This window comes from Melopsittacus undulatus, chromosome 5 (assembly GCF_012275295.1).
Source record: "Melopsittacus undulatus isolate bMelUnd1 chromosome 5, bMelUnd1.mat.Z, whole genome shotgun sequence".
Classification (NCBI taxonomy): domain Eukaryota; kingdom Metazoa; phylum Chordata; class Aves; order Psittaciformes; family Psittaculidae; genus Melopsittacus; species Melopsittacus undulatus.
This window is the reverse complement of record NC_047531.1, coordinates 27,040,363-27,066,865: the sequence shown is the minus strand read 5'-3', so window position 1 is coordinate 27,066,865 and position 26,503 is coordinate 27,040,363. Positions and strand designations below refer to the sequence as shown.

The 26,503-nt window shown below is 41.1% G+C and overlaps 1 protein-coding gene across 1 annotated transcript in view; it reads left to right on the top strand.

Moving 5' to 3' along the window:
• Positions 1-26,503, top strand: part of LOC101871450 (sucrase-isomaltase, intestinal-like) — an 80,952-nt gene that overhangs the window by 27,918 nt on the left and 26,531 nt on the right. Inside the window, exons 10-19 of the mRNA XM_034062931.1 lie at positions 688-801; positions 913-1,029; positions 1,113-1,197; positions 4,951-5,068; positions 8,281-8,449; positions 8,983-9,099; positions 19,838-19,968; positions 20,889-20,977; positions 21,351-21,400; positions 25,777-25,935. Of these exons, the coding sequence (XP_033918822.1) occupies positions 688-801; positions 913-1,029; positions 1,113-1,197; positions 4,951-5,068; positions 8,281-8,449; positions 8,983-9,099; positions 19,838-19,968; positions 20,889-20,977; positions 21,351-21,400; positions 25,777-25,935 (1,149 nt within the window). The remainder of the gene's footprint in view (positions 1-687; positions 802-912; positions 1,030-1,112; positions 1,198-4,950; positions 5,069-8,280; positions 8,450-8,982; positions 9,100-19,837; positions 19,969-20,888; positions 20,978-21,350; positions 21,401-25,776; positions 25,936-26,503) is intronic.

Here is a 26,503-nt window from a genome sequence, read left to right as displayed (position 1 = left end):
CTGAGGCAGAGAAGCTGGTGCTGTGAATGCCAGTGGCAGTAATGGGAGGTGGTGATGACCCCAAGATTGAAAGGGGCAGCAAGGATGAGCTAAGGGATATAAAATCCTGTGGACTTCACACCTGCGGAAAACATGGCCCCACAGGCATGTGTGAATTGAGTTGTTCTGCACTAGACTGGCATAAACCACCCTCATCTGACATCAGATCTGAAGGGAGGACTAGCAAGGTCTTTTTGAGGTTGTGTCCCAACTTCAAGTCCTTTAAGAAATTTGCTATTACAGTACTGAATTGCTGATGCCAAAGCAGATGGAATGAGGATTGCCTTAAAGGAAGCTGAGAGGTGTCCAAGTGTGGGAACACCCAGCATAGCAGAGACCTTGGCAAAGGGGAAAGTAAAAAGCTAGTGCCTAAAATAATTTCAACATAAAATGTCTTATAAAGAATAAAAATGAGGGTATTTAATAATTTCACATTACTTTTGCCTTATACAACAAATACTCATGACATAACTTTAATGACTTTTCCTAAATTATTATGTGCTCTCAACTCTTATTAAATTTTAATGCTGTTTTCTTCCTATTTTATTACAATCTGCATTGAGAACATAATCCAATTTTTTCTAACAAATAGAAAAGTAATTGTTACCTTTGGGATTTTGATAATGGAAGTGTAATCACTGTTTCCAGGACCCTTTCATAACCAAGGATGAAGAACCAGGCACTTACAGGCCTTATGACCTTGGAGAGGAAATGGGAGTCTGGGTGAACAACTCTGATGGCATTACTCCTGCTATCGGGAAGGTTGGTTTATTAAATTGTCTCATGCGTTTGGTCTAGTGCTACTTCAAAGTGATAGAGCATCTGTGTAACAGAAATGAGAAGATAACCAGATGTCATACCTCTGAACTTTAGGCCTTTCCCCCTGGAGATTCAGTGTTTCCTGACTACACCAACCCCAGGACAGTGGAATGGTGGACCCAGATGTGTCTGGAGTTTAAGGATGTCCTTGACTACGATGGGATCTGGATTGTAGGTCTCCTTATATTTGCCCTCCCTTCTTTTAAAAAGAGAAAATGAGTCTTTTGATATGTGTCTTACTCTCTTTATTAAAGGATATGAATGAACCGTCCAATTTCTTAGAAGGCCAGTATCCTGGATGTGCTGTTAATGATCTCAATAATCCTCCTTATGTTCCTAGTAAGTAAAGTTTCCTTCATAATCTTTTTTTATAATCCTGGATTGGTTATTTCTTAGAAAAAAAAATTCATCTTCTCATTTTCCATCTTTCCCTGCCTGTTCTGTGTGTTCATTTACATACTTGTTCAAGACTCCATTGGCTCAGCTTTGTTGGAGTATCAAACGAAGGCCACTTCCCTCTGTCAGGGAGGCTGCCTTGTAACAGGGCTAGAAAAGTGGCCTCCCCTACCATTCTCAACTAGTCTACATCAGAGAAAGGGCAAGATACCTATTCACAATAACAAAGCTACATGGTTACACAAGTAGTAACCCTTCTGCCTTACCATCACCACAAGCAGTCCCAGGGATGAACAGTCTCTGCCTTTTCCACAGACCATGGCAAGTAAGATGGTATTCCCTGATTCAATATATTTTCTTTCTCTTAGGAAAGGAATTTTTATTGCCTTACTAGAAATGGGCTAAAAATAAGCTTAAAAATGCCCAAGCCTATGGGAGACTGATAGGAATGGGAGCACCCCTTCCAGCAACCAAGTTAATGATATGCTCATTCTTCCCCAGGAAGCCATAAGTACTTACAATTAGTGCTAGTGGTCTTGGCAATTAATCCAGTCAACATTTCCCCATGAAGGCCCAGCTGCCTAAGCAATGCTAATATGCAGCAGGAAGTTGATAGATAAATGACTTATTGACAGTGAAGTACTGAAAATGTTCCTATTTTCTCTTCAGGCTTTTGTACTGTCATGTGAATTCTTCATTTTATTTATTAAATCTCATTTATTGTCACTCTGGATACAAGAGAAACATCAACATAACAAAAACATGGCAAATATTATAAAAATATTGTAAATTATTGAAAGCAGAAGCAGAGCTTTTAATTGTGATTTTGGTGTTTGCTCTGTTTTCAGGGAAACCGCTGACTGTAATAGCTGTATACTGGCCCTGTAGGTCTTGTCATTGACCAAAGCCAGGGAACCAATTAGAGATCTCTACCTCTGCCTCAAGTTACCTCCATTTTTGTTAATGGGGCTTTAAAAAAAGGTGTGAGACATTGGGCAAGATGGCTAAAACAGTTTCATCTTCATAAATAAAGGACTGAGGGATGGACACATAAAGAGGCTTCTGAGACATGAAACTGAGCTGTGCAACAGCTAGTGTTGATAGTTAGAGCCATTACAGAGGAGTCAGACCTAGAGACCTAGATATCTGCATGACGTATAAGAACAGTGGGAGATGCTGAAGACTGTGTTCTGAGCCCAGTTTCTCTCTATGACTTCCTCCTTCTTGGGCATGTATGCACCAACTTCTGCTTGTGACTCACAGTGTTGGAATCATATCATAGGATCATAGAATACTTTGGGTTGGAAAGAACCTTAAAGATCATTTAGGTTCAACCACCCTACCATGGGCAGGGACACCTTCCACTAGATCAGGTTGCTCCAAGCCCCGTCCAACCTGGCCTTGAACACTGCCAGGGACAGGGCAGCCACAGCTTCTCTGGGCAACCTGTGCCAGCGCCTCACCACCCTCATAGTGAAGAGCTTCTTCCTAATATCTAACCTTAATCTACCTTCTTTCAGCTTAAAGCCATTCTCCCTTGTCCTATCACTACATGCCCTGGTAAGAAATCCCCCTCCAGCTTTCCTGTAGGCCCTCTTTAGATACTGGAAGACTGTCATAAGGTCTCCCTGGAGACCTCCCTGGTGTTGTTCTCCCTTCTGCAGACAGGAGCCTAAGGCCTTTTGTCCAAGGTATAGGAGATCTGGTTTTAAGCAGTGTTTAAGTGCTTCCTTTTATATTCCATTTTGTGCCAACACTGTATATGCCCTTGGCTGTCCATTGGTGTAGGTGTGAGGTGGGACCTAAGCTGCTTAATTCAACAAGACTTTAGCTGCTTAATTCAACAAGACTTTCTGGGCAGAGTTTTGTTTCCTAAGACTGTTGTCTTAGGTGACCAAATCTGTTGAGTTCCAGTCTCAGTGCCTCAGGCTTTTTGTCATCATAGTCTTCAGCCTCCTTATCTAAATTATAACCACATTTACATGTAACTGTGGTTTGAATTTCTAAAATCAGATGTCCTTCAAATCGATTTTCTGTAAAACACTTTATCCTGAAGGTAATATGCAATTGTAAAATAACCAGTATTACGGAGGCAGAAGACAAAATACTCAGAGTAAGAATGAACCATGAAAATATGACTCATGTGGCAGCATTTTTTTTTCATATCCCATCTTAACTTGATGGGGTTAATAATTAAGTGCTGCTGGGACATTAAGTGTGGCTTTTCCCAGAACCTCAGTGTCTTCTTCAAAGTCAAAGTTACTTGGAAATTGCCTACAAATTGATTTATTTCTGATGCAGATCAGCCACACTGGAGTCTTTGTGTCTAAAGATCCAAACACAGGGATTCCAGCTGTGGTGGCACAGCAGAGCAGAGAGGCTAATGGGGTTTCAGGTACAGAGAAATGCACTTTGTACTAATGAACTGCAGACATACAGTGAAGTGCGATTAGGCAGTGAGATTGCTTGCTCACAGAGAAAGAGTTACAATGCTGCCTGCACCTAATTAAGCACGCAATAGAGGAATACTTGAGAAACTGCCGTCTTTTTTTGAGAAGATTTTGTAATGTTTTCAACTCCATCTCTGGAAATTAATACATGAGATGAACCAGACATCTGACCTGTCCAATTCCTGCTGAATTCACATGGCATTTCATTGAGGTCACCTGCAGAGGATGAGAATCACATTTTCTGTACCAAAAGATCTTTGCCAGCATCTCCTTCATATGGGATCAAAGACCAGGCAGCATCTGTGCAGATAATTTGTGCCTCATATTGCTTCCCCTTGGCTCAGCTAAAACAGTGCTGTGCCAGTGACATCAGGGCTACCCCTGACTATTACTGACAGCAAAAAGCAACCACTGCCTCCACTGCCTGTGACCTCCTGATAGAAAGGGTTCCTGGATAATCATCTGCATGTGAATATGCCCATCATAATCTGTCCTTACTCTTCTGTGCAGCCTATCGGGCCATAGCAGATGACAGCCTGTGGACTGCTGCACCTCAGGCTTTTTCCAACACTGCACGCCTCTGACACTCCCCACTCATTACCCGCAGTGCTGCCTGTGGCCTCTTGTCCTTTCGTTCCTCATGTCTTTGAGTCCTAGATGCTTCAGGGGAAGAGAGGGGCTGGAGTTGAGTTTAGGTGTGAATTTTGCCATGGTAGGGCAGAATCATGCTGCCTACCTACATCTGCAGCTGAGTGGTGCACTAACTGAGACCTCATGACTTCACACAACCATACAAATTCTCTGGGTGTCTGAATTTCTGGGTTTGTTCTGTTCTTGCAACATTTTTGCTCTTCAGTGAAATTTGTTGCTATGTTAAAGAATATGCAGGTATATTCTTAATTCAGCAATGCACAAGTTTTCTTTCTGGCTGTTACTGAATACATGGTATCTGTACAGGGGTTTTGAATCATTGGACATAAAACTTGCAAATAACAAGCAGTGTTTACTCAGCCCTCTCACCCACCCCAAGGACACGTGCCTGTCTGCAAGCAGCTGTTCATGGCCACATGCTAACCTCTAATCAGTGCAGGTCTGGCACTTCTTCAGCTTTTTCTCTTCCCAAATCCTTTGGTGCTTTCAACCCTAAATGATAGAAAGAGATTTGATCTTGATCCTTGTGGTCCCTTCCAACCTGCTATTCTATGATTGATGTATATAATTTTACAGTGTTTTGTACCATTCTCAGGCGTTTCTAATCGTTCCCTGGCACTGCAGACATTGTGTCCTGACTCCAAGACCTACCTTGGGGAGCATTATAACACACACTCTCTCTTCGGCTGGTCACAGACAGCACCAACTTTCAAGTAAGTTTTCTGAGCATTTTAAGCAGATTTCAGGTGGTTGAAATACATTTTAAAAGCTGCTTATGTTACTTGGGAAATCTGCAATAGTATTTAATAAGAAACAGCCCCATGCTTCATTTTACTGTTTGTCATTTATAAGAAGTTTAAAGAAAAAAGAATCTTGAAAAAAGGAATAAAATCTTTTCCAATTTTATTTTCTTAGCTAAAATAAGGATCTACTTGTAAGGCCTAACTCTTCAGCTGCTGCCTTTGTATAACTCAAGCAAGATGTTTCTGTCCTCTGTTAGAGCTGCTCACATGCAGCCACTGAAGAAGCAGCCCTGTGTGGCATCAGGGGAATCTTTCCATCCCTTCATTATGTGGCCCAAGCAGAGGAGTTTCTATCACTTCCAGTGAAGGATCTGAATAGTGCAGCTCTCCTGGCTGCCTCTGACTCCTGGCAGAGAGTGCTTTGCCTTTTGACTTGGGGCTCAGTTGGTCCAGGAGGGCACAGCTGCATTGCAGCATGGTTGCTGTCAGCTACTGTAAAGCTCATTTTGCAGTTGGGAAGCACTCAGAATTAGTTTATGCAGGCAGATTATTGCTGTGTAGCTGAAGTGACAGTGGAAAGCTAGCTGCTGGATTAAATCAAATGGGCAATTCATGCCTTTTCCAGCAGAGACTGAGCTAAACTGCGGATAAGTTTTGATACAGCAATGTAAGTGCTGAAGCAAGGGTATTTGTGCTGGCTTGTTTCAGTATTTAGCACACATTTGCAGCAGTTGTATTGTGATAGCGTCGAGAGAACATGGCTAAGTGAGCCTATTTAGGATGCTGATGCACTTGTATTCTATATGCCAAGCATGTGATGAAGGGAAGCACTGGGTAAAAACCAGGAGCAGTTTGCCAGCTCCTGTGACCTGGCCAAAGAGCAGTTCTGCTTTTGAGAGCAGCAGCAGACAGCCCTCAAACCCTGGACCTCTCTGGCCACCCAGCCCAGCAAGGATATGTGGGACTTAGCATGGTTTCTTGGTCCCTATGCCCTCATCTCAGCAAAGATGCTCTCATCACTGGTCTCTCCACTGGGATTTGTCCTCTGCATGCTGGGGTCCACATAGCCATACACTGTCTTGGTAACACTGTTCAAAGAGGGGCTCTCTTCTTGATCTGTTGTGGTTTTTTTTAGTATTATTTAGGCTCTGTGCCGGCAAAGCCAATTGCCTGGGGCAAACTTTGTGAATTTAGCAGGAAAAGCTCCTTGTGCCAGCACATCTGACAGTGTGCATACTGTCCAGCTGCCCTAAGCCAGACCAATGCCATTGGGCTGGTTACTGTTGCATGGTTCCTTGCAGCCTCCCACAGGGTGGTGAGCCTTCCCCATTCCTGCAGCACTTGCTTTCAGAGCTCCTTCCAGAAGAAATATTTTGTTCAGTTGACTGTAGAGAGTCTTCTAGGCTGGAGAACACCACCAAAAGCACAAGCAGAGGCTGGATTTGCTGCAAAGCTGGGAAAATTCAGTGAAGAATTTTTCATTCGAATTCATTTGGGTTTCTCAAACATATTTCTTTTCAAGGCTGGTTGTAAACCCTTTCTGCATTTGCTCTTCACAAATAATATACTAAATTAAATTACTGACAGGAATATTTAACAAAGCAGCATCAACTGCAGGATATTAGTTGAAAAATGAATGACAAGTTCATAATCATGTAAAGAATTATTCTAATGTAGCCAGAGAATAGGAAACGTGTCTTCTGACCCATGTCAAACAGCTTAAATTTGGATACATGAAACTAGCAGCAATTGGCTTGTGAGTACCTTAACGCCAAGAGCAATTTGCACGTGGTATTCTGTAAATAATTTCAATCAGCAAATCCATTTGACAGCATTAAGGCCTGTTCAGCAATGGCTCACACCAGACTGAAATTTATTCAATAGATTACTTGTTGTAAATTGTTTATGCAGATCTGGGTCATAGTTGAGTTGATCCAATATTGCCCTCATTAACACCTGCATTTGCAAATGGAGCTAAGGACTTGTGCTGCGTAGACAGAAGAGAGCACTCATACTCAGAACATCCATGAAATGGCTCCAAAATGCTGTTTATACAAAGCACATGGTGCCTTGTGGAGTTGTGGGGCCCAGCAGAACATCTACAATCCAGAACCAGCAGGTCCTTCATGGTCTACGTATCGTACCTCTTGCTGCATATGGCCTGTAAGGTTAACACATTTAGGCTTGCATGAAACCTGTTGGCTGTATAGCTTCAGAAACAAATGTTGAAGCATTTTAAAGTCTCTGCACCATTACAGAACCAATAACAAATATTGGCCATTACAATACAGATGAAAGAGCTCTTGATCAAATCTGATTAAGGAAAGGGAGAAGGAAGTGGATGGTGAGCAACATGATTAATATTTCATGCTAAGGTTTCCCGCAGAACCTAAATTGCATTGCACAAAATGGCTTAAAGCAGAGCTGAATTTGAGTTTCTGCAATATATAATATTGCAATATGTACTTACGTACAGAGATGATCTTATGCTGAGGAATTTTGTACCAGATTTGTTAATAAGGAGTGTTGCACTTCATTGATTTTCTAGAGATGCAACAAAATTCTTTTCAAAAGGCAAGGAAAACTCTGTTACACCACTAATTCTGTAACGAAACCTCATATATCAAACCACAACAGGAAAGCAAAGGAAACACTACAGGCGTGGGGTGACATTTTGAATAACTACAGTTTTGTGTTCTATATTGATTAATTCTTTTTTATGGTGTTCATATAGTGGGCTTGTTTGTTTGTTTTTACTTTTAATTCCAGGATATTAGACCTTTATTTGCTTTTATATACAATTCTCTAAACAAATCATTTATTGGAAAGAATACATATTAGACTGGTTTTTAGAACCTGTAGGACACTAAATTAAATGTACTTATACAGAAAGGAAATTATGCTTTTCTTCTTCAGTTTGAGACACTATTGAGAATACATTAAACCGAAATTGTTTTTAGGTTTGTGGCTCAGGTAGATTTTAGGTTTTTATTTTGGCCACTGAGTAAAATTTAACATTATTTGCAGTTTTACAGCCACATTTTCATGTGAGTTGGGACCACAATAATAATTGTTTCACAAATAACAGCCTTTCAGATAAAACTGTGCTGGAAAGCTCAGGCTGATCGTATGACTCGTTTAGCTACCATTCTCAATTTAATGATTACTGCATTTCTTCACAGTGCTGTCCAGCAGGCAACTGGAAAGCGAGCATTTGTCCTGACTCGGTCTACGTTTGTTGGCAGTGGGAAGTATGGGGGTCACTGGCTGGGTGACAACTTCTCTAGGTGGAAAGACATGCACCAGTCAATCATTGGGATCCTGGAATTCAACCTCTTCGGCATCCCTTTTGTAAGTCCAGTGTCCTTCATGCAGTTCCTGGCTCATACACAATATCACTTTAAATGAACTCCGATGTTTTCCGAACAAGCTGCTGGAGATGGCCAGCAGTAACAGCCTCCACAGCATAAGGAACTGCAGATTAGAAAAACTAAATGTCATCAATCTTGTCTGGCTGAAGAGAAACAAGAATAGCACTGCTAGATTCAGGTTAAATCACTACAGGCCATCCAAAACTGAGCTCTTTATATTATGTATTCTACCACTGAGAGAATATATTTCTTCTGTATATTTCCGATTTTGCAAGTTGGGCTGGAGAATTTGTAGAATTACCGAAATATGTTCAGATCTTCCACAGTGATGTTAATGCTCCAGCAGCCAGCACAATCTCAGTCCCAGAAAAATTTGTTTCATTATGGGATGTTCTTATAAAGCTGTCAGAAATAAGTATCTCTTTCAAAAACAATGTTTTTATTAACAAGCTTCTCATTTGGTGCCTCAGTCACAATCACAAACACCTATCCAACGATTTTATTTTTCCTCAGGTCGGTTCTGATATCTGTGGGTTTAACTATAACACTACCTATGAGCTCTGCTTACGCTGGATGCAGCTTGGCTCTTTCTACCCATTTGCCAGAAACCACAATTCAGCGGGAAATAGTGTAAGTAAACAAAGTTATGCAAGCTGTAGCCTAGGATTACAGTAAGGACAATGGTGATTTGTATTGCTTCCTCAGAAAGGTACCTGCTGTTCTTGGGTGGGCTGGAGTGGCCGGTGAAAAGAGGTGCTGCAATGAGGGTTGGAATTACACAGAGAAGTGTAAATTTTTCCCATCCATAATCTAAAGGTGACAAAGAAATGCTGAAAAAAATGTAGTGTCTGCCATATAAAAGCTGTGCAGAAATGTGCACCATGAACTTGGAATGACAGAATACGGTCTTCCAGTGCTGTTGGTAAGACTCACTTCCTCCATCTTTTATTTACCAAAGCTCAGGTTTTATCTAAAAGCCAGTAAATGTCAGCGTGTCTTCCTCCTCCTTTCTTTGCTTCCTTTGTTTTTTGTTACAGTACTTCTGTAACAAAAATGAGTACTGCAGGAAGTGGAGAGAGGGCATTGTACATCATCCTCGCTGTTTAAAAACAAATTTTAGACAAATGTCACAGTTAGAAACTTCAGACAAACACATGAGAACTCCAAGAATAGCCAGCAATAGCAGCAGCATTATCAACTGGGAAGCAACAAAGACTAAAAACAGCCAATGAGAAGGATGAAAAAGTGCAGTGTCAGTGAAGACCCATGCTCTGGCTTCAATTTATCATAAATTCCTCTCAAGATTTGTTGCAAGTATCAGATTGTTTCTATGAACAGTTCGAAGGTCTTACAGCCTTTGTAAGTACACTGTGTTTATCTGCAATAGCAAGGAAATGGTTCTGCTAGTTCAATAAATATCTTCTTTTTTTCCTTCTGTAAACTGCTCCATGCAATGCTGGAACACAGGTTATTAGCTAACCTTCAGTTTTCTTTGAAGCTCTATCATGAAAATGTTGCCACATTTAGCACCCCCAGAAAGCCTCCTGTCCCTGCATGAAAGCATGATGGACATTCAGCAACTGGGCAAATGCGGGAGTGATAGCTATAGTGCTGTCATTAGGGGAATTACCCTATAGATCCCTGATATATGCTGGTATATTTCTCTCTAGAAAAACAAATGTCTGTGAGGTGTTAGCTACTGCTGTTAATAAGTATTTTTGATTTACCTCTCCACTAAAATGATCTATAATTTTTATATATATAATGATATAATAATTATATATATAATGTTATATCTGAAATTACATATATATATTTGCTTGGCTCTTTGAGCATGCAGATGAGGTCTGATCTGGGCAAGTGGGTACTAATCACATATGCACAAGTTAATAAGCAGGGAAAGAGCAATGGGTCTGAGTGACAGGAGTTGAGTGAATGACAGCAGTAACAAGATACATTTGGTTTATTTCTTGAATCCACTTAAAACACTGTGTTCACTGAACGAAATGAACAAGGCATTTTGGGTGACTCAGCATCACCTAGAAGTCTGTTTTTTTTTGTGAACTTAGGCAATATTTGTACAGTGTCAGAATACTGGTAAGAATATACTGCAATTTTTTGAAATAATAGAAGGATGCTCAGGAGCTCAGAGCCAGCAGGGAATATTATCAGTGACTAATTCTGATGTAAACATAATAATGGATAAATTCAACTTTACATATTGAGCTTAATATTAAGTTAGTGTTAAAATAAAATCTGAAATACCCACTTTGCCTAATCCATTGGGGATTTCAAATGGTTTAATTAATACTTTTCTTGTCTGAAAAGCACCAGATAATATAAAAAGCTTTGTTACTTCTGTTCCTTTTATGTTTCATTATCCTTGGAATTCATCATACATTGTTCAATTTTAATGAGAAAACTGAGTATTATGGGAAAATTCTGTGAAGGAGGAAGGGAGCCGTGTGACTCGTTAGCTGGCTCAGTTTAGTCCTGGGGAGGGTTGGACAGGAGGAAATAAAGGAGATGCAACCCTTTGCTGTATCAGCACTGCCCTGGGCTGCGTGCCCTGCATCCCATCACAGGGGAGAGCCAAAGTTGCCTTGAAGTAAATCAAAAGGAGTCAAAGAGTGTAGCCAGATTGTTTAAATCTGCCTTCCTGATGGTGAGACCCAGCGCAAATGCCCTCTCTCCCAAGAGAGCACTGCTGGCAGTGAGGGGGTAAGGAGCACCTCTGATGCCTGGGTGTCCCCTGGTCAGGGCATCCTAAAATGGTGGGCACAGGAGGAGAAATCTTGTTTCTTTGTATGGATGAAGTGTTTTCTCCACTGCACACTGTGATTTTGGTCACTCCTGTTGGCTTCAGCAGGGCCATGAATTTACTCGTACTTTTAATAAATAGATTTGTCTTTATGTTCTTGGCCAACCTCGTTATGCTGTTGCCTTTGTTTTGCAGATTATCTGTCTTCCTTTCTTCCTGTGTTTCACCTTCAATGTCCCAAAGGGCTTGCATCTCCAGGATAAATTAATTTCTAGAGACAGGGTGTCTGTTCCTGAGTATAGAATAGAAACCTCAGCTGCCTGCTGAGGAATTGCAGACAGCTCACACAGACTATGGTGGGGCCTGATCTCTCTGAACTCACTGGAATTTTTCGTGCTGAAAAATTTGATGAAATATGACTTTGGTGATTTTTCTTATTTAAACCTTCACTTTTGCAGTACTGTGTCAGCCACAGCTCTCCTTAGGTTGCACACAGGTTCTCTGTTGAATTTGCAGTCCCCAGTTATAATGCTCAGTACAAATCAGAGCTTTTCCTTAACAGGCACAAGACCCAGCGGTGTTTGGAAGAAAGTTTGCCAAGATAGCTCGTGCTGTACTTCGGATCAGATATTCCCTGCTGCCATACTTATATACCTTGTTCTTTGAGTCTCATGTTCATGGAAACACGGTGGTGCGGTCACTGATGCATGAGTGAGTTTGGAGTCTCTCCATTTTATCATAATTTACTCACAGAAGTAGTTGAGCTTCTATGTACAAACTAGTTGACATCTTCTTGAGAATAGTCACACTAATATTACTGCATGCTCCCTCTTAAAAGAACAGTTTTACAATGAAATCTAATTAAATTATATGCTCAAAAGCAACTCTTCATATATGCAATAGATTTTAATTAAAATATAACCTACATTTTCTTCCAATGGAAAAAAAACAACAAAAGCACAACCTTAAATAAGGAGAATTCTGGAAATTTCTGAGGTAAATATGCAGTTCTTTTTGTTTTAAAAATAGGAATCACATACCTGTATGTTCTGCATTTGAATGAAATCTGTGCAATCTGTATTCAGGTCCAGAATGCCAACAAGGCCTCACATAGAGAAATCTCCATTTTCCAATCACTCACAGCATTTGCATTTTCCAATTTAGCACTTGCATCTGGATGCTATGTATGAAATGTACATCTGTGTCCACAAATTGCACAGAGGAAAGAGAGATGTTTGAGTGTAGAAGCAGGTGCAAACCCAAGATTAATAAGCACAGACTGAAAAACACCTCGGAAAATGTGACTCAGATTTGGAACAACTCTTTTTTTTCTGTTTGGAAGAAGCAGAAATCAAAGTGAGGTTTATTTTCCCTCTCAGCATCTTTTAATTAGCTTTTACCTGATTTTGGTAACTTTTCTGCTTCAGAATGCTTTATGTAAAGACTTGAGCAAAAGGAGTGAAAATAATGCATATGAAAAGCTACTGGCCAAAGCTCTGACCCAAAGCTCTTTAGTCTTATTGGTGCAGGCCACATCCTGGACTGTTTAATGTTCTTTTTCTCTTCAGGTTAAAAACCTTCTGGCTAAAGGGTAAGGCACTTTTTGCAAATTAAACTGAGATTACTGCACTAAAGTGCAGACCATTTGAGTATGGAAAGTGTAAGCATGAAACCTGTTTCACCTGCTTAGTGTAATGACTAACTGATAAATCTTAAAAGCAGTATCCTTCCCCTTCCTACTCTGCTACCTTATTTAACTGGGTTGCATTAAGGAGAAGTTTTATATGTACTCATGTCCTGCAAGGAGTGATATGCTATTTCAAGTATTTGTTTTAGCTGGTTTTGCTTAATGGGATTTTTGTTAATACTGTAAATGGCTGAGTTCATTTTGGCATTAATATTAGCTAATCTTTGCTAATACAGAATTACTTTAGTGATGCTAAAGATGCCTTTCTGATCATTCTCAGCATACTTTTACTCTATTTGGGCCACATCCACATCGGACAATTTCCAAATTTACTTTCATTTGAATTATAGAGGTGTCTCAAAAGCACCAACAGAGACTTCTGTCAGGTGAAACTGAGTCAAAAGGTGTGTTCTGATCATGAGAACAACCATGCCTGGGCAGGGAGTATCCAGGCAATAGCTATTGCATGTGGTCATTTCAGAGTTCTCATTTAATTTCAAATGCTTACGTACTCATTTAAAATAATAAGGAAAACATCCCAGGGGATTCCTATAAGCTTTTCAGGTGTCTCTGAAACTTCCACTCAACGAAACAGAGGCACCAACAGTTCACCTGCACCACAAAAATGGGAAGTGGCAATCCGTTACTGGAAGGGAAAGCTCTGCTCAATGGCTGAGCAAGGTTAAAATAAGACAGAGGAGAGGCCAGCATTTAACAATAGGAAGCATGTAGGTGGAATTAAGCACCTTTCATAGATCTCAGATATGGCTTAACGGTTTATAGTTTCAAAATGGGAAAGTTCATTTGTTTGCTAAATTTGTGCTCATGGTTGCTATAATTGTAAGAGAAAACAGGGCTGTTAGATGGTGAGACACTTGTTTCCATGTGCAAATAAGATTGACTTCTCTTTTCTCATTGTTTCTTGATCAGCTTTTTCTCTTGAAATTTCCCACAACAAAGTATATTGAATTGGATTATAATTTTAATAGTACAAAATAAAAAATAGAGAGAAACTGTTGATATGACAAGAAAAAGTAATGATTTATATTTCAAAAACTTTAAGAGAAGGCAACTCATCAAAATCCACACCCCACTTCAAATAGTTACAAGTTACATGTTGTAATGTAGCAGTGAACAGGATTGAGGTGTCCAAAAGAGCTATGTTTTAGACACAAAAAGAAACTGAATAAATTGAGGTTTCTTTTGGGCAGTGCCTGAAGCATGCCTTCAAGAGCCTTGTTTCCTGAGTTCCATGTGCTCCCCTAAACTTGCAGTATTTTAGAAATCCAAGCACTAAATAGATGGGGGTTTTTACTGCCAAGGTGGTTTTGCTCATTTGGGGTAGTTTCTGTAAATCTGGGCTGGATGCAGTGATTTCCTATGCCCTGAGCAGGTGGAGCCTGACAGACAGTGTCAGGGTGTCACTGACATTGAGCCACCCTGCTCAGCATGCAACAGAAACCTGTCTTTAGACAGGGGAAGCTGCAAAGTCAGCTAAACAGGCACAGTAAATATTTTTATAACAAATAATTTGTAAGTTTTTAGAGAATAACAAGTTAATATGCAACAACCAGTGTGCATTTTGTCAAAAATGAGTGATAGTAAACCAGCCCAGTTAACACCTTTGACAAGGCAGCAGGACTGCTGGATAGGAAAGGGGGCAGAGGAGCAGGAAAAAGCAGGAGGCACAAGGTACTTTGATTTTAGGAGGGTTTGGGGCACACTCCACATCATGTTCTTAGAAGCTAACTAGGGGGTCAGGATTCATGGTGAATTTCCTCAGAGATGGGCTTACTTAAATTCTCAGGGATTTTATGCCATCTGAGTGAAGGTTCCTGGGATGGGGAGGATCAGTCCTCATTGCCAGGTGCTATTCATTATTTTCATTAGCTGATGCATAGAGATCTCTTCCCAAGCTGGCAGATGATGCCAGGCATAGGGGACTGTAAGCACTCTGGAGGACATGATCAGGATCCTAAATGATTTTAATGCATTGAATAAAATGGACTGAATTCCAGACGTTTCATCCATTCAGGAAAGGCAGCTAAAAAGCACTTTATGTGTGAAGGTTGTTTTGTCTTTGTCCTGCAAAAGATTTCTAATGTAAATCTGTGAAAGCTGCAGGAAGCCAAATCCAAGGACTGTCAAAACTGCTTTAAATCCTAGAGCACACTATTATTCCTCTGTATTCCCTCTCCTGGTCCTGGCCCCTATCCCACTCTTTGGCTCCCTCGATGAAGTCTCAACCCACAGCACAGAAATTAAGTTTGTTTTCTCACTGCTGCTATTCTGAAAAGAAATCATCTCCGGCATTTTGTGAGGGTTCTGTTCTGCTCCAGTATGGCAGGTGCTATTGTGATTCCTAAATCTCTGTCCTGCTTTTGGCATTCTCTCAACCAGGAAAAATATTTGGCAGTGTTGAAGAATGTCTTGAGGAAGCAGATTTCTTGTTGCCGTGAGTAATATCAAAACATTCTGCAAATTCTATAAAAACGTGAATTAACATTGCATGTCTCGCTTTCAACATTAGATTCACCTCTGATCAGCAGACTCATGGAATAGACACTGCCTTCCTTTGGGGACCTGCTTTTATGATTGCTCCTGTTCTTCAAGAGGCAAGTACTGTAATTAAAAAATGCCATCATACTGCAATAAAAGAAATGAACTGCACTCAGGGCATTGGATGACATTCAGGGCATGTTTGCTCATATCCACCCATTCTTCTCTCCACTGTCAAAGCTTGCAGAACACATTTCTGAGCAGCGCAGTCAGTACAGAGCTGCCCAGTGCTTGAAGTGGGAGGATGAAAGTGAGGGCATGGCATTTCCCTGCTACTCCCAGTGCTGAATGGATGTAAGCAGGCTGGATGCTGTCCCTTGCGTGCTCCTGTTACTGTGCCAACAGCTCCCTCCAAGGACACACACAGAGCAGTAATTGTCAAGCTAGGAAGAAACACGCAGATATTAAAGCAAACTGGTTTCCATATTACTGCTCACCCACAGCGTTTGGGAACCTCAGCATCTCAAGGGCTGCGATAGGAGTTTCCCAGCATCACTGTCATTACAGAAGCAGTAATGACAATGTTAGCTGCGAATATAGCAGGTTTTAAAAGGCAGCATATCCCTACAGCTGAACTGGGCATTGTGCTGGGGTCAGGGCTCTCACTGCTTGGATGGAACAAAGGGGGGTTTCTCTCCTTGCCCCACCACTGACTGCTGACAGCACCAGAAAGGTATGTCTGAGCTGAGCTGAATATTTACATGTGATGTACCCTAGAGCTGTATGTATGTATGCAATATTTTCTAGACGTTGCCAATGATCAAACACATAAACAGGCCACTGTTGCTCACCTTTTTTTTTTAACCAGCCTTTGTGCCTCTGTGAATGTAAAAGGAAATTCTTATTCCTACATCTAAAGCCATTCTGACTCCACTGAGGTACTTCATTCGTCAGCCCTTCATCTTCAGACTCCCCCAGGTTTCCAATAGCTGATGACTAACAAGGAGATTTCACAGGGTCTCAAACCAGTGAGATGATGAAAGGTGTGAGAGAAACCTTCCCAAGAATAGAGGGTAACAAGCCAGGGGTGGCTTCCTGCAAAGCAGTAATGAAAGGGAGCAGTATAAAATGATAGTCTAGATAAAGGGTTGCTATGTTTTTGGGGGGACTGCAGCCAAAATAAAGGCTGTGTGCCTGTGGCATGATGGCGGAAGCAGAGCTTTTGAGGTTCTTGCTGTGGCAGAGAGGTGGCAGCCAGGGTTTGTGCCAGCTAGTAGGGCAGGGGCAGGAGTGAGCTGTAAGCCGCTCACCATGGCACTGCAGGCCAACAACAGCTGTGTCAAACTGCAGCATGACACCCACTTGTCTAGAGAAGATGGGTCAGGGAGAGCTTTCCCTTCCCTCCTCGAGTCCTAGGGTGTGAGCAAGAGAGACATCCATCAACATTAAAGTGGGGACCTGCGTTACACACTGGCTTATTATTTAAGGAGTCATGAAGGCAAGGCTCATCACAGTGGTTGCACTTTTCTGCAGACCAGAATATCCGGGATTGCCATAATAATGCAGAGAAAATGCAGAGAGAGGCATCTTGACTTTATAGGGGTTTTCATTCAGGTTTTCAAGGCGCTTTATAAGTTAAGCCTACCTTTGTTAAACAGCTAGTAATATCTAGACAGAACAAACTATCCGAACCTTCCTCACTGCAGCACTAGGACACTTCCTGAAACACCTAGCACTGCCCAGTGTGCGAGACAGACTGAAGGACAAGATAAATTTCCAGTTTAGCAATTCTCGTATTCTAATATGAGATTTGCATATTTTAATAGATCAGTTATTTCTTACGCTTTCTATTGTTTTATCTATATATATGTATGTAAAATCCCTAAAATGTTAAATAGTAACTCTTCATGGTCCACATGCTCCCTGGGGCAGAATCTGGGGGTAAACCATGATTCTGTAAAGGAGCAGACATCTATGATGAAAATAAAAATTAATCTATTTGTGAGAATAAATAGCATGTGACAAAGAACAAAGTATGTTTTGATTCCAGCTTTTCCTGTAGTTATTAATTCAAAGTGCCTGATGGATGCTAAAGCATGATTTCATCCCTGTATCAGTATGATACAACTCATGCTGCAAAGTACACCAATCATGCAATTAGCAGCATATTATTCAACATTTTTTACCTGAAACTTTAAATTGTTTCAAAGAAGACAAATGTCTGTGTATCCTCCTTCCCAGACCTTATTCTATTCCTGTTTCTGCAACAGGAATGGTGCAAGAGGCACTGAGTGTCCCCACTCCATAATCAAATGTGAAGTTGTGTTTTGCAAAGATTGCTGAGACCTCATTGCTCTGATTTTAACCCAGTTACATTACGAGATGGAGAGCTAGATACTAGACAGAAATAATCATATAACATTGACTCATCTCATGGAATGGCAGTAAAATCCCCCAGATGGGATAGGCATGTCTGTGTAGAGTTACAGATTAGCCAGCACTAGTCACTGCTGTGATAATAACTCAGCCATAATATCCAAGATTTGATATTAGAATATTCAGCATACATCTTTCCATGCACAAACATAATAAAGCTAACGTAATATCAGGAATGCAAAAGGATAAAAGACTTTAATCATTTTATAACAATTACAGGGAGCAAGATCCGTGGATGTATACTTCCCTGAAGCACAATGGTTTGACTACTACACCGTATGTATTCTTAAGATTCAGTTTCTTACCTTTTTTACATTATTTTAAATGGTGTGATTCCAGCAAAATAACTTTTAGCAATGTTCAGCAGTATTTTTACCTCAGCATCTGTGTTTAAGCAAACTAGAGCACAAAAGCTCTACACCAGGCTAGCTGGGAGAGTAAATTACACAGTTTTCAGTAGCATTTCATTTTCTATTTTTAGACTGTAAAGCTCTAAGGCAGAGAATTGAATTTTCAGGAGCAGTCTAGAAATGCATGAAACTGTCAAGATTTCTTTCACCCGCCCTGTGTGTTTTCTTGTACCGATACACTTCCCTGATCAGAAACAGAGACAGAACCTGAGTCGTGCTCCTGAGAACACACTGTAAACCATTTTGTACACGCAATTTTGCATATGCCTCATTTTTGACAGAAGGCATATTTAGAGAGCAGGGTGAGGCTGCCCTCAGAAAGATGCTTCCAAGAGACGCAGAGCAGTGTGCTCTGTGGCAAATACCAGCCTCTCTTAGTTGGAGGCTCTACAGGTTTTGACCTTTTTGACACTATCCCCAGCACTGCATTTCCAAAAGTGCTGACTTTCAACCTCACTACGCTCTGCTGCAATCTGCAGGGTAAGACCAGCGTTGACTTCAGCAGGAGCAGTTAGGCTGATGCTAAGAGCTTTCGGAAATGTGAGCTCAGGAGCATCAGGCTGTTGTTAACTACCCTGAGTGACGCTGATGGAAGAGTGGGCAGGACAGAAATGCTCTCAGAGGAAATTAAGACTTATTTTTAAAGAAGCTTGGTCATTTTCAGCACTGGGCTGGTATCCTCAGGTGAATGTTCATCCAGCCCTTTCCCTTTTCCCTTTGCCTAAGACTATGGCACTGCAAGGTTGAGCATTTCATTCAGCTCTTCTTACTGTGGTTCCCGCTGAGTGCCCTTTGCTGGTCTGGGTTTGCGATCAGCAGCCCCGTGTCCCCATGTCCTGCCTATGGGACATGTCCACAGCATTGGCCAAGCTCAGCTCCCAGGATTTGGCAGGTACTTACCATACACATGACGCTTATCCAAAACCAAGGCTGGTTACTTACCATAAGCTGTAGTTACCATTTACAGACAACAAGAGCAAAGACTTCCTGTTACCTGCTCTGCACATAAGCCATGCCTATATCTGGTGCTGAGGCCATAAACTGGGAAGGAATGCTGCAGAGAACTTAATGCTGGTTTTCTACCCACAGAAGAATTTCCCTCACCAAATACTATAATTACTTTTTGAAAGGGAAAGATTCATCCTTAAAAGAGAAGAAAACCTACAGTTTACATTCCCAAATGATTATGAATCACTTACCTTAAACTGAAATGTGACAAGCTTCATATGCATAAAAAGAGGAAGCAAAAGTTTCTTTTGCTTTTTGCTCAGTGTCTTGAGGAGGGTTGGGTTTTTTCACAGCATATGGAATAATGATACCATTTTTAAAGATGATTTGCTGTCTTTCATTCATGATGCTTCCATCTCATGCATATGCATAACTGCAAGGGCTAGATCCTCTTTTATGTTAAAAAAGGAACTGGAATAAAACCCCTGAAATCTGCTTTTCTCTTTGCATTTTCACTGATGTAACTGAGATGAAAATGTACCCCTTGCTCTGTTTTTCAGTGGTTTATGGCCACAGTGTACAGTGCCCAGATTTGCATTTCTTTAATTGCATTTATTTTTGTGGTAGGGTCATAAACTGCCAAGTACCTGGAACAAGAACTATGCTACTGTGCCTGCCCCATTGAGCAAGATCCCTCTCTTTATCCGTGGAGGCTACATTCTGCCAGAACAGGCACCAGCCACAACCACTACTAAGAGGTAACATCATCTGTGTCTCTCACCAAACAACCAGGGTGTTGGTCACACCCACAGACAAAAAAGCAATCAAAAGACAGTGCAGATGAGAGGCTATCTGCAGCTCCCAGCTGCAACCCAGGCGATAAACACAGTATTTTTATCCCACTATTCACTCCATTGCATTAGGCTAAGTCATAGAATTATAGAATAGTTAGGGTTGGAAAGGACCTTAAGATCATCTAGTTCCAGCCCCCCTGCAATGGGCAGGAACACCTCACACTAAACCATATCACCCAAGGCTTCATCCCGGCATCACTGTCTGCACAGCTGAAACCTACTGCTGGCTATGCTGTTATGTGCAAAAAAGCTTTTGCACCTCTTACTGCCATGCCGACTTGCTGTCAGTCAATCAGAGTAAACACATGCAAAGGGGAAATGCAGAATTCTGCTCCTCAGATGAATTTATCAAATGCCATGGACAAGGTGGAGAAGCTCACATCTCTTTTAGGGAAATAATTTCCCCTTGCCAATGGGTAATATACTGGTCTCAGGTTTGAACCATGTTCAGAAACAAATGTGGATAGGGAAGGATGGCAACAGCACTGTGCAGCAGCCAATCCAACCATAGTGAAGTAGCACTGGTGACCAGTTGCTTCCCAGACTGCCCAGTTATCAGACTTTAAGGCTACTAAAGAAGGGGAAGCTTGTCTGTACAAGCACTCAAAAGGTGAGAATTTTACACTTCTGTGGGGCAAGGCAAGCCAATTTTCCATCCTCATTTCAGGAGCCCATTTGGTGAGCATGACTGTCATCCTCCTGTCATGGCCTGTTTTGCAACTGTAAAATTGAAGTTAACTGTGCTCTGAGGTATTTGTTAAATAACTTGGAATAGACAGTACCCACAAGCGTGTACTGACACTTCTCAATGTGTTTGTCAACAGCCGCCTGAACCCATTTGGGCTCATTGTTGCCCTGGATGAACAAGGAAAAGCTTCTGGATCTCTCTTCTGGGATGATGGTGATTCCATTGGTAAGCCAGGTCCCCCAGTGTGAGGTGTGTGGGAGGGTATGTGCATACAGGGCTGCCTTTTCAGCAGTGCAATGGCACTGACTCCTGCTAGACATAGCTGGAGAATTGACCCTAAATTGAAGTTACGGAGGTGAAAAGCAGATTGTTCTTCAAGTCAGTGTTTTGATACGAGAAAGTGTGACACTGAGAACAGCTGGTCTGCCAGAGAGGGCAATCACTCCTGTTGTGTTCCTCTAAAATCACCCTGGGAAGACTAGAGGAAGAGTTTAAATAGCCCACAAATCATCTTAGTCAGACATTAGCCACTCATTGCAATTAATGTGAACTGCTTATGGATTTTGATACCAATCTTTCTTCCTCTGTGTTTTGACAGATACTATCGAAAAGGAGAACTACTTCTTGGCTAAATATACATACAGCAAAGTAAGTAGCAACATTCAAAGTACCTACATACATATGCTGTGTGTATTATAGCTGTACTTTTGTGTAGCCATTGTACGGTGCTGTTGTCTAATTTCTCTCTGGAAAGCTTTTTTCTTATAAGCTCAGCCTTTAAACCTTGTAAGCTACCTGATGTTTTCATTTACAGATAACTACAAAATAATCCAAATATGTTGCTGCAGTTTTGTGTTTCGTTCATTAAGTACCATAGTGACACATCATTAATGTTCCTGCAGTGATGTGAATCTGAGAATCCACTTTTTCAGCTCAGATTTTCTTTTATCTGAGTCGCAGATTCTGGGGAACAAGAGGCCATTTTCCTTGTCTTCCTCCTGTGATCACTTTTGGTCTGAGAAGGTTATGTTCCTCTCATCAAGATATCCCAGCAATTTTTCAGCTTTGATCCCTTGAAGTTTTTATTTTGTGGCAGAGAATTATGTAGTATTCTTTAGCTTGCATTTCCTTGTCTGGCAGTACAGAGATTGCTCCCATGGTTGATCTCCTATGGAGCAGTTCAGCATGCTACTGGCAACCCACCGTGCTGATCAGATGCTCCACACAGCACAGGACTATATTAGCTCAGGGTCAGTGCACTAATGCCTTTCACACAGTGCTCAATTCTGTGCAGACATGTCCTGAGAAAGCTCAATAGAAAAACCCAACCGTCTAGGCTTCAGTTGAGAAAAATGCTACATAAAATAAATCTACTAGAACCTCATTAAGCATATGAGAATAATTGGTAGGAGTTATTGCAAAAAGCCTTAACCTACTTCAATAATGTATACACCTCATATTTTGTCTACAATTCTATCATTTGGTAAGAAATGGGATATTGCATGTAGATTGTGGAATGGTAGAGAGCTGGCTGAACATGAGCCAGCTTGTGCCCAGTCGGCCAAGAAGGCCAACGGCATCCTGGCCTGTATCAGCACCAGTGTGGCCAGCAGGGCCAGGGCAGTGATCATCACCCTGCACTGGGCACTGGTGAGGCCGCACCTCAAATTCTGCATTCAGTTCTGTGCCCCTCACTACAGGATAGATATTGAGATGCTGGAGCAAGTCCAGAGAAGGGCAACAAAGCTGGTGAAGGGTCTGAAGCACAAGTGTGATGAGGAACGGCTGAGGGAACTTGAGGGTGTTTAGTCTGGAGAAGAGAAGGCTCAGGGGGGACCTTATTGCTCTCTACAACTGCCTGAAAGGAGACTGTGGTGAGGTGGGGTCGGGTCTCTTCTTCCAAGGAGCCAGTTATAGGATAGGATGAAATGATCTCTGGTTGCACCAAGGGAAGTTTAGGTTGAATATTAGGAATAGTTTCTTCACTGAAAGGGTTGTCAAGCACTGGTACAAGCTGCCCAGTGAAGTGGGTCAGTCACCATCCCTGAAGGTATTTAGAAGAAGCATAGATGTGGTGCTTAGCAACATGGTTTAGTGCTGGACTTGGCAGTGACTTGTTAACGGTTGGACTCAATGATCTTAAAGGTGTTTTCCAACTTTAATGATTGTATGGTTTTCAAGCTGTGTATTCCTAAAAGCCCCAAAGTAGTCTACAGAAAAAAAAAATAAATCAAAATAATAAAATCATGTTAACCCCTATTGTGATACTGCTCCTGGAATTTATGTCTTCAAGGAGCAAGAGAAAGCCAGGGTAAGATGATGGGGTTTATTATGTAATCTTCTGTATTTGTGAGACATTTTCCTGGAACTAGTATCATATATCGAGACTTTAAATTTAATTTTTAATTTGTTTTCTTCTTGATTTACCAAGAAAAAAAAAACATTCTTCTTCAAAAAAGGGTATTTCAATAGCAAAAAATGAAGAAAAATAACTTTGGCTTTCTGTAGTGTGTGTATAGTAATTTATTCTAGGAAGGCTAGAGAAAAACAATATCCAGTTTTATATTAAATTCTGATCTGTGCAAATTAGATTGTTGATTCACTGGCAGTTCCATTCCTCATTGCTCATATTTGACTTCTGCCTGTAAATCCATGACTGAAGTCCCTATCTGCATTCCAATAATCTCTAATGTCAATTTTTTATTATGTGTTTATAAAGGAAACAATCTATCTCAAATTGCAAATTGTAAAGGTATGAGAAATATATGAAAGTCTTGGTATTTTTGGCACATTTCTATATTCTTAAAAACTGTGGGTGAATAATCACACGTAGGTTTAGGAGAATAGCCAAGTTTTGTTCCCTAAGAGATTTATTGATAAGGTCGGACATCACAGCATTTGCTCTGAACCCACCACAGAGTAAATGCAAGTAACAGCTGCAGGATTAGACCCTCTCATGTATACTTTCATTTAAGCAACCCAGAAATACAAAGAACAATCCAAGACTAGTGCAGGCACTTAAGTCCCAAAGAACAATTCAAGCTGCCTGCTCTCTGGTACTGTTTCTCTGAGGCTGGTATTTTAGTTCACTTGACACCTCCATCTCATCATGCATCATGGCTAAGTGACCTAAGTCAAAGTGCCCCAAGTCAACATGCCCCATATATTAAGCCTAGAGCATAGAAAAATACATCACCTAGATGCATAAAATCTGCTGTACTTCAGGGATGAGCAGGGAAACCAATGAACTCTGCCTCCAGCCCCGGAGGTGGCAGATAAGGTAGATATGCTCAGACTGTAGCAAGTGAGTCCAGACCACACTAAAGGGATGGTGACAAGAAGACTTGCTTGCTTAAGGAAATGTGAGCTTCTAAAAGGATACACTAGCTACTAGGTAACTAAATAGCTTGAAACAAGTTCCTCCTAAAACTGATCGTTTTCAGGGGCAAAATGGGGCAGCGGGAAAGATGAAGTTCATAGGACCAGAGCAAGACAGTAGGAAAGAAAAACCATGATTCTGCTGCTCAGAGGTGCAGGGGGAAGTCCTGGCTTCTGGTCTTGGATCCAGGACATTCTTTTGCTTTGCATTTATGGTGCTTTGAGTAATAACTGTAAGCTCCCTCCCTCTGCTAAGAACTCAGGACCTTCCTAGGCAATTGCTTTACCACAAGACACCTGGGGAGGAGGGGGTCACTCATTCCCCTTGACCATAACCTCCCTGGTTCCCCACGACCTTCAGTTCCAGACCTTGGTCTGAAGGACAGTGGTGTTTACTGCAGTCCTGGCTCAGGGTCTCAGAGCTTGAGTGCAACCTTATTTATTAGTACAGTTGTACTCACTGAGTTCAGCATCATACTGAGTTTACCTGGTCTACGTGGCCATCTTGAGTTAGCTCTCCTGCTTAACCACACCTGAGACAGCAATAAATCACCACAGGGAGGTGGCATCTCTCCACTGAACTTCCCTCTATGCTGGGACTCTTCCAATGAGTAGACAACATCACATACAAGTACCCTAAAAAATTCACCAGAAGCTTTCAGAGGCCTCTCCCTATTTGCTCTATAACCCCTTATGTAGGCAGTTTAAATCTGTATACTGGGGACTAGCACGTAGTTTTAGAGTGAATACCTGCAATAAGCAGTCTAAGCACAGCCCTAAGTTACAAATACTGTGATCCAGCTTCTGCTCTCCTTCACTATGCATCACTGAAATAACATAAGCTAATTTATGCAAAAGGTTTCATCATGGATTTCTCCTTGGCATATATTTAAAAAGTCATGATTGCATAGCAATTCATCATTTCCTGAGCAGTGTAATTCATCTTTATTTCCTTAACAACTTTGATGACATAACAAATGCAATGATTCCTCTTCACTGCTTGTATGGGAAATTACTGTCACTGGTGATCCAAATGAATTTGTTTAATGACTTTGTATGTCCTCTTGGAACATCCCTAAATATGGGATATATAGTAGATAAGAAGTACAACAAACAAAGCTCTGTGAGCACACAGTGTGTCTTCAGCATCCTTAAAGCTGCATATACATAACAGATTTCTTACAAGAGCTGCGGAGATGTGGGACATAAAATAGGGGCAAAATATCTAGCAGCTGATGTTTGTGGAATATGCTAGCATCTTAAAGCAGTGGTGGATGTTAATTAAATCTGCCTTAAGGTCACTTGTTGCATCTCCCTATCTGGGTTTTGGCTTTGTGTATGCCACTGTACCCTGTGAATTGGTACAAGAACCAAATTTGCATCGATTACAAGTAGAAAAACATGTCCAAGATGATGCAAATGAATGCTGTAAATGATATTTTATTTCTTACTTTGTTAGTTTAGAATCATACACCACATTTCTTATGTGAAAATTAATGTGACTTGTTTTTCCTTTACAATCTCAGTCACTGAGGTGTACATTGGGAGACATTCTGTATGTTCATTGACAACGATGTAACAGAATGCAGTGAGTCACCCCTAAAGAGCTGTTGTAGTCCTGAAATTTTCTCTGTGGCTTTTTCCAGGGACACCTGAAGACAGAAATACTTAAAAATGGATACAGAGGAGCTGACTCTCTGGAGTTCAAAAGAATTACAATCCTTGGCCTGAAACGGAGACCTTATGTTGTTGCTCTCAATGGAAGAGCCATCCGCGGATATGCTTCCTCTTATGAGCTGAGTGGGGTAAGAGCTGCATTGAGCAGTTATGAAAAACCTTAGACAAAAGTCGGTGAATAACAGTAGCAGTTTCTCATCCACACCCCTTTACACCTCTAAGTATAACCAGACACCATTTCTTGATACAACAATATGAGTTTTGGGGGGGGGGGGGGGGGGAATTGAGGGGGAAAGCAAAAGCAAGAAATGTTTCAGGAAACTTTGGTCTTTGCTGGTTTGCTATTACACATACTATTGAACAATGTAATACACACACTTGTATTGTAATGCACATTCTTGTGCTGTTACACAAGTCTCTTTTACTTAATGTCTGCTGCTTGCATGGAGCTTGAAAAGAAGATACAGCTCCATAAACTGGGAGGAACGTTAGCAGTTTCATGGGCATTATTATTCTGATAAATAAGTAAACTTGTCAAAGCTGTTTATCTGCTCCTGAAAATAAGTGGTGGACAACTTTTCTCACCATTACTTAATGTCCAAAAATGATTATAGCATAGCTGGATCCAATGAGTGTCTCCCTATGTTCAGAGGAAAGGGCAAATCTCTGCTGTACATTTGTGTTCCTAAGTAAACT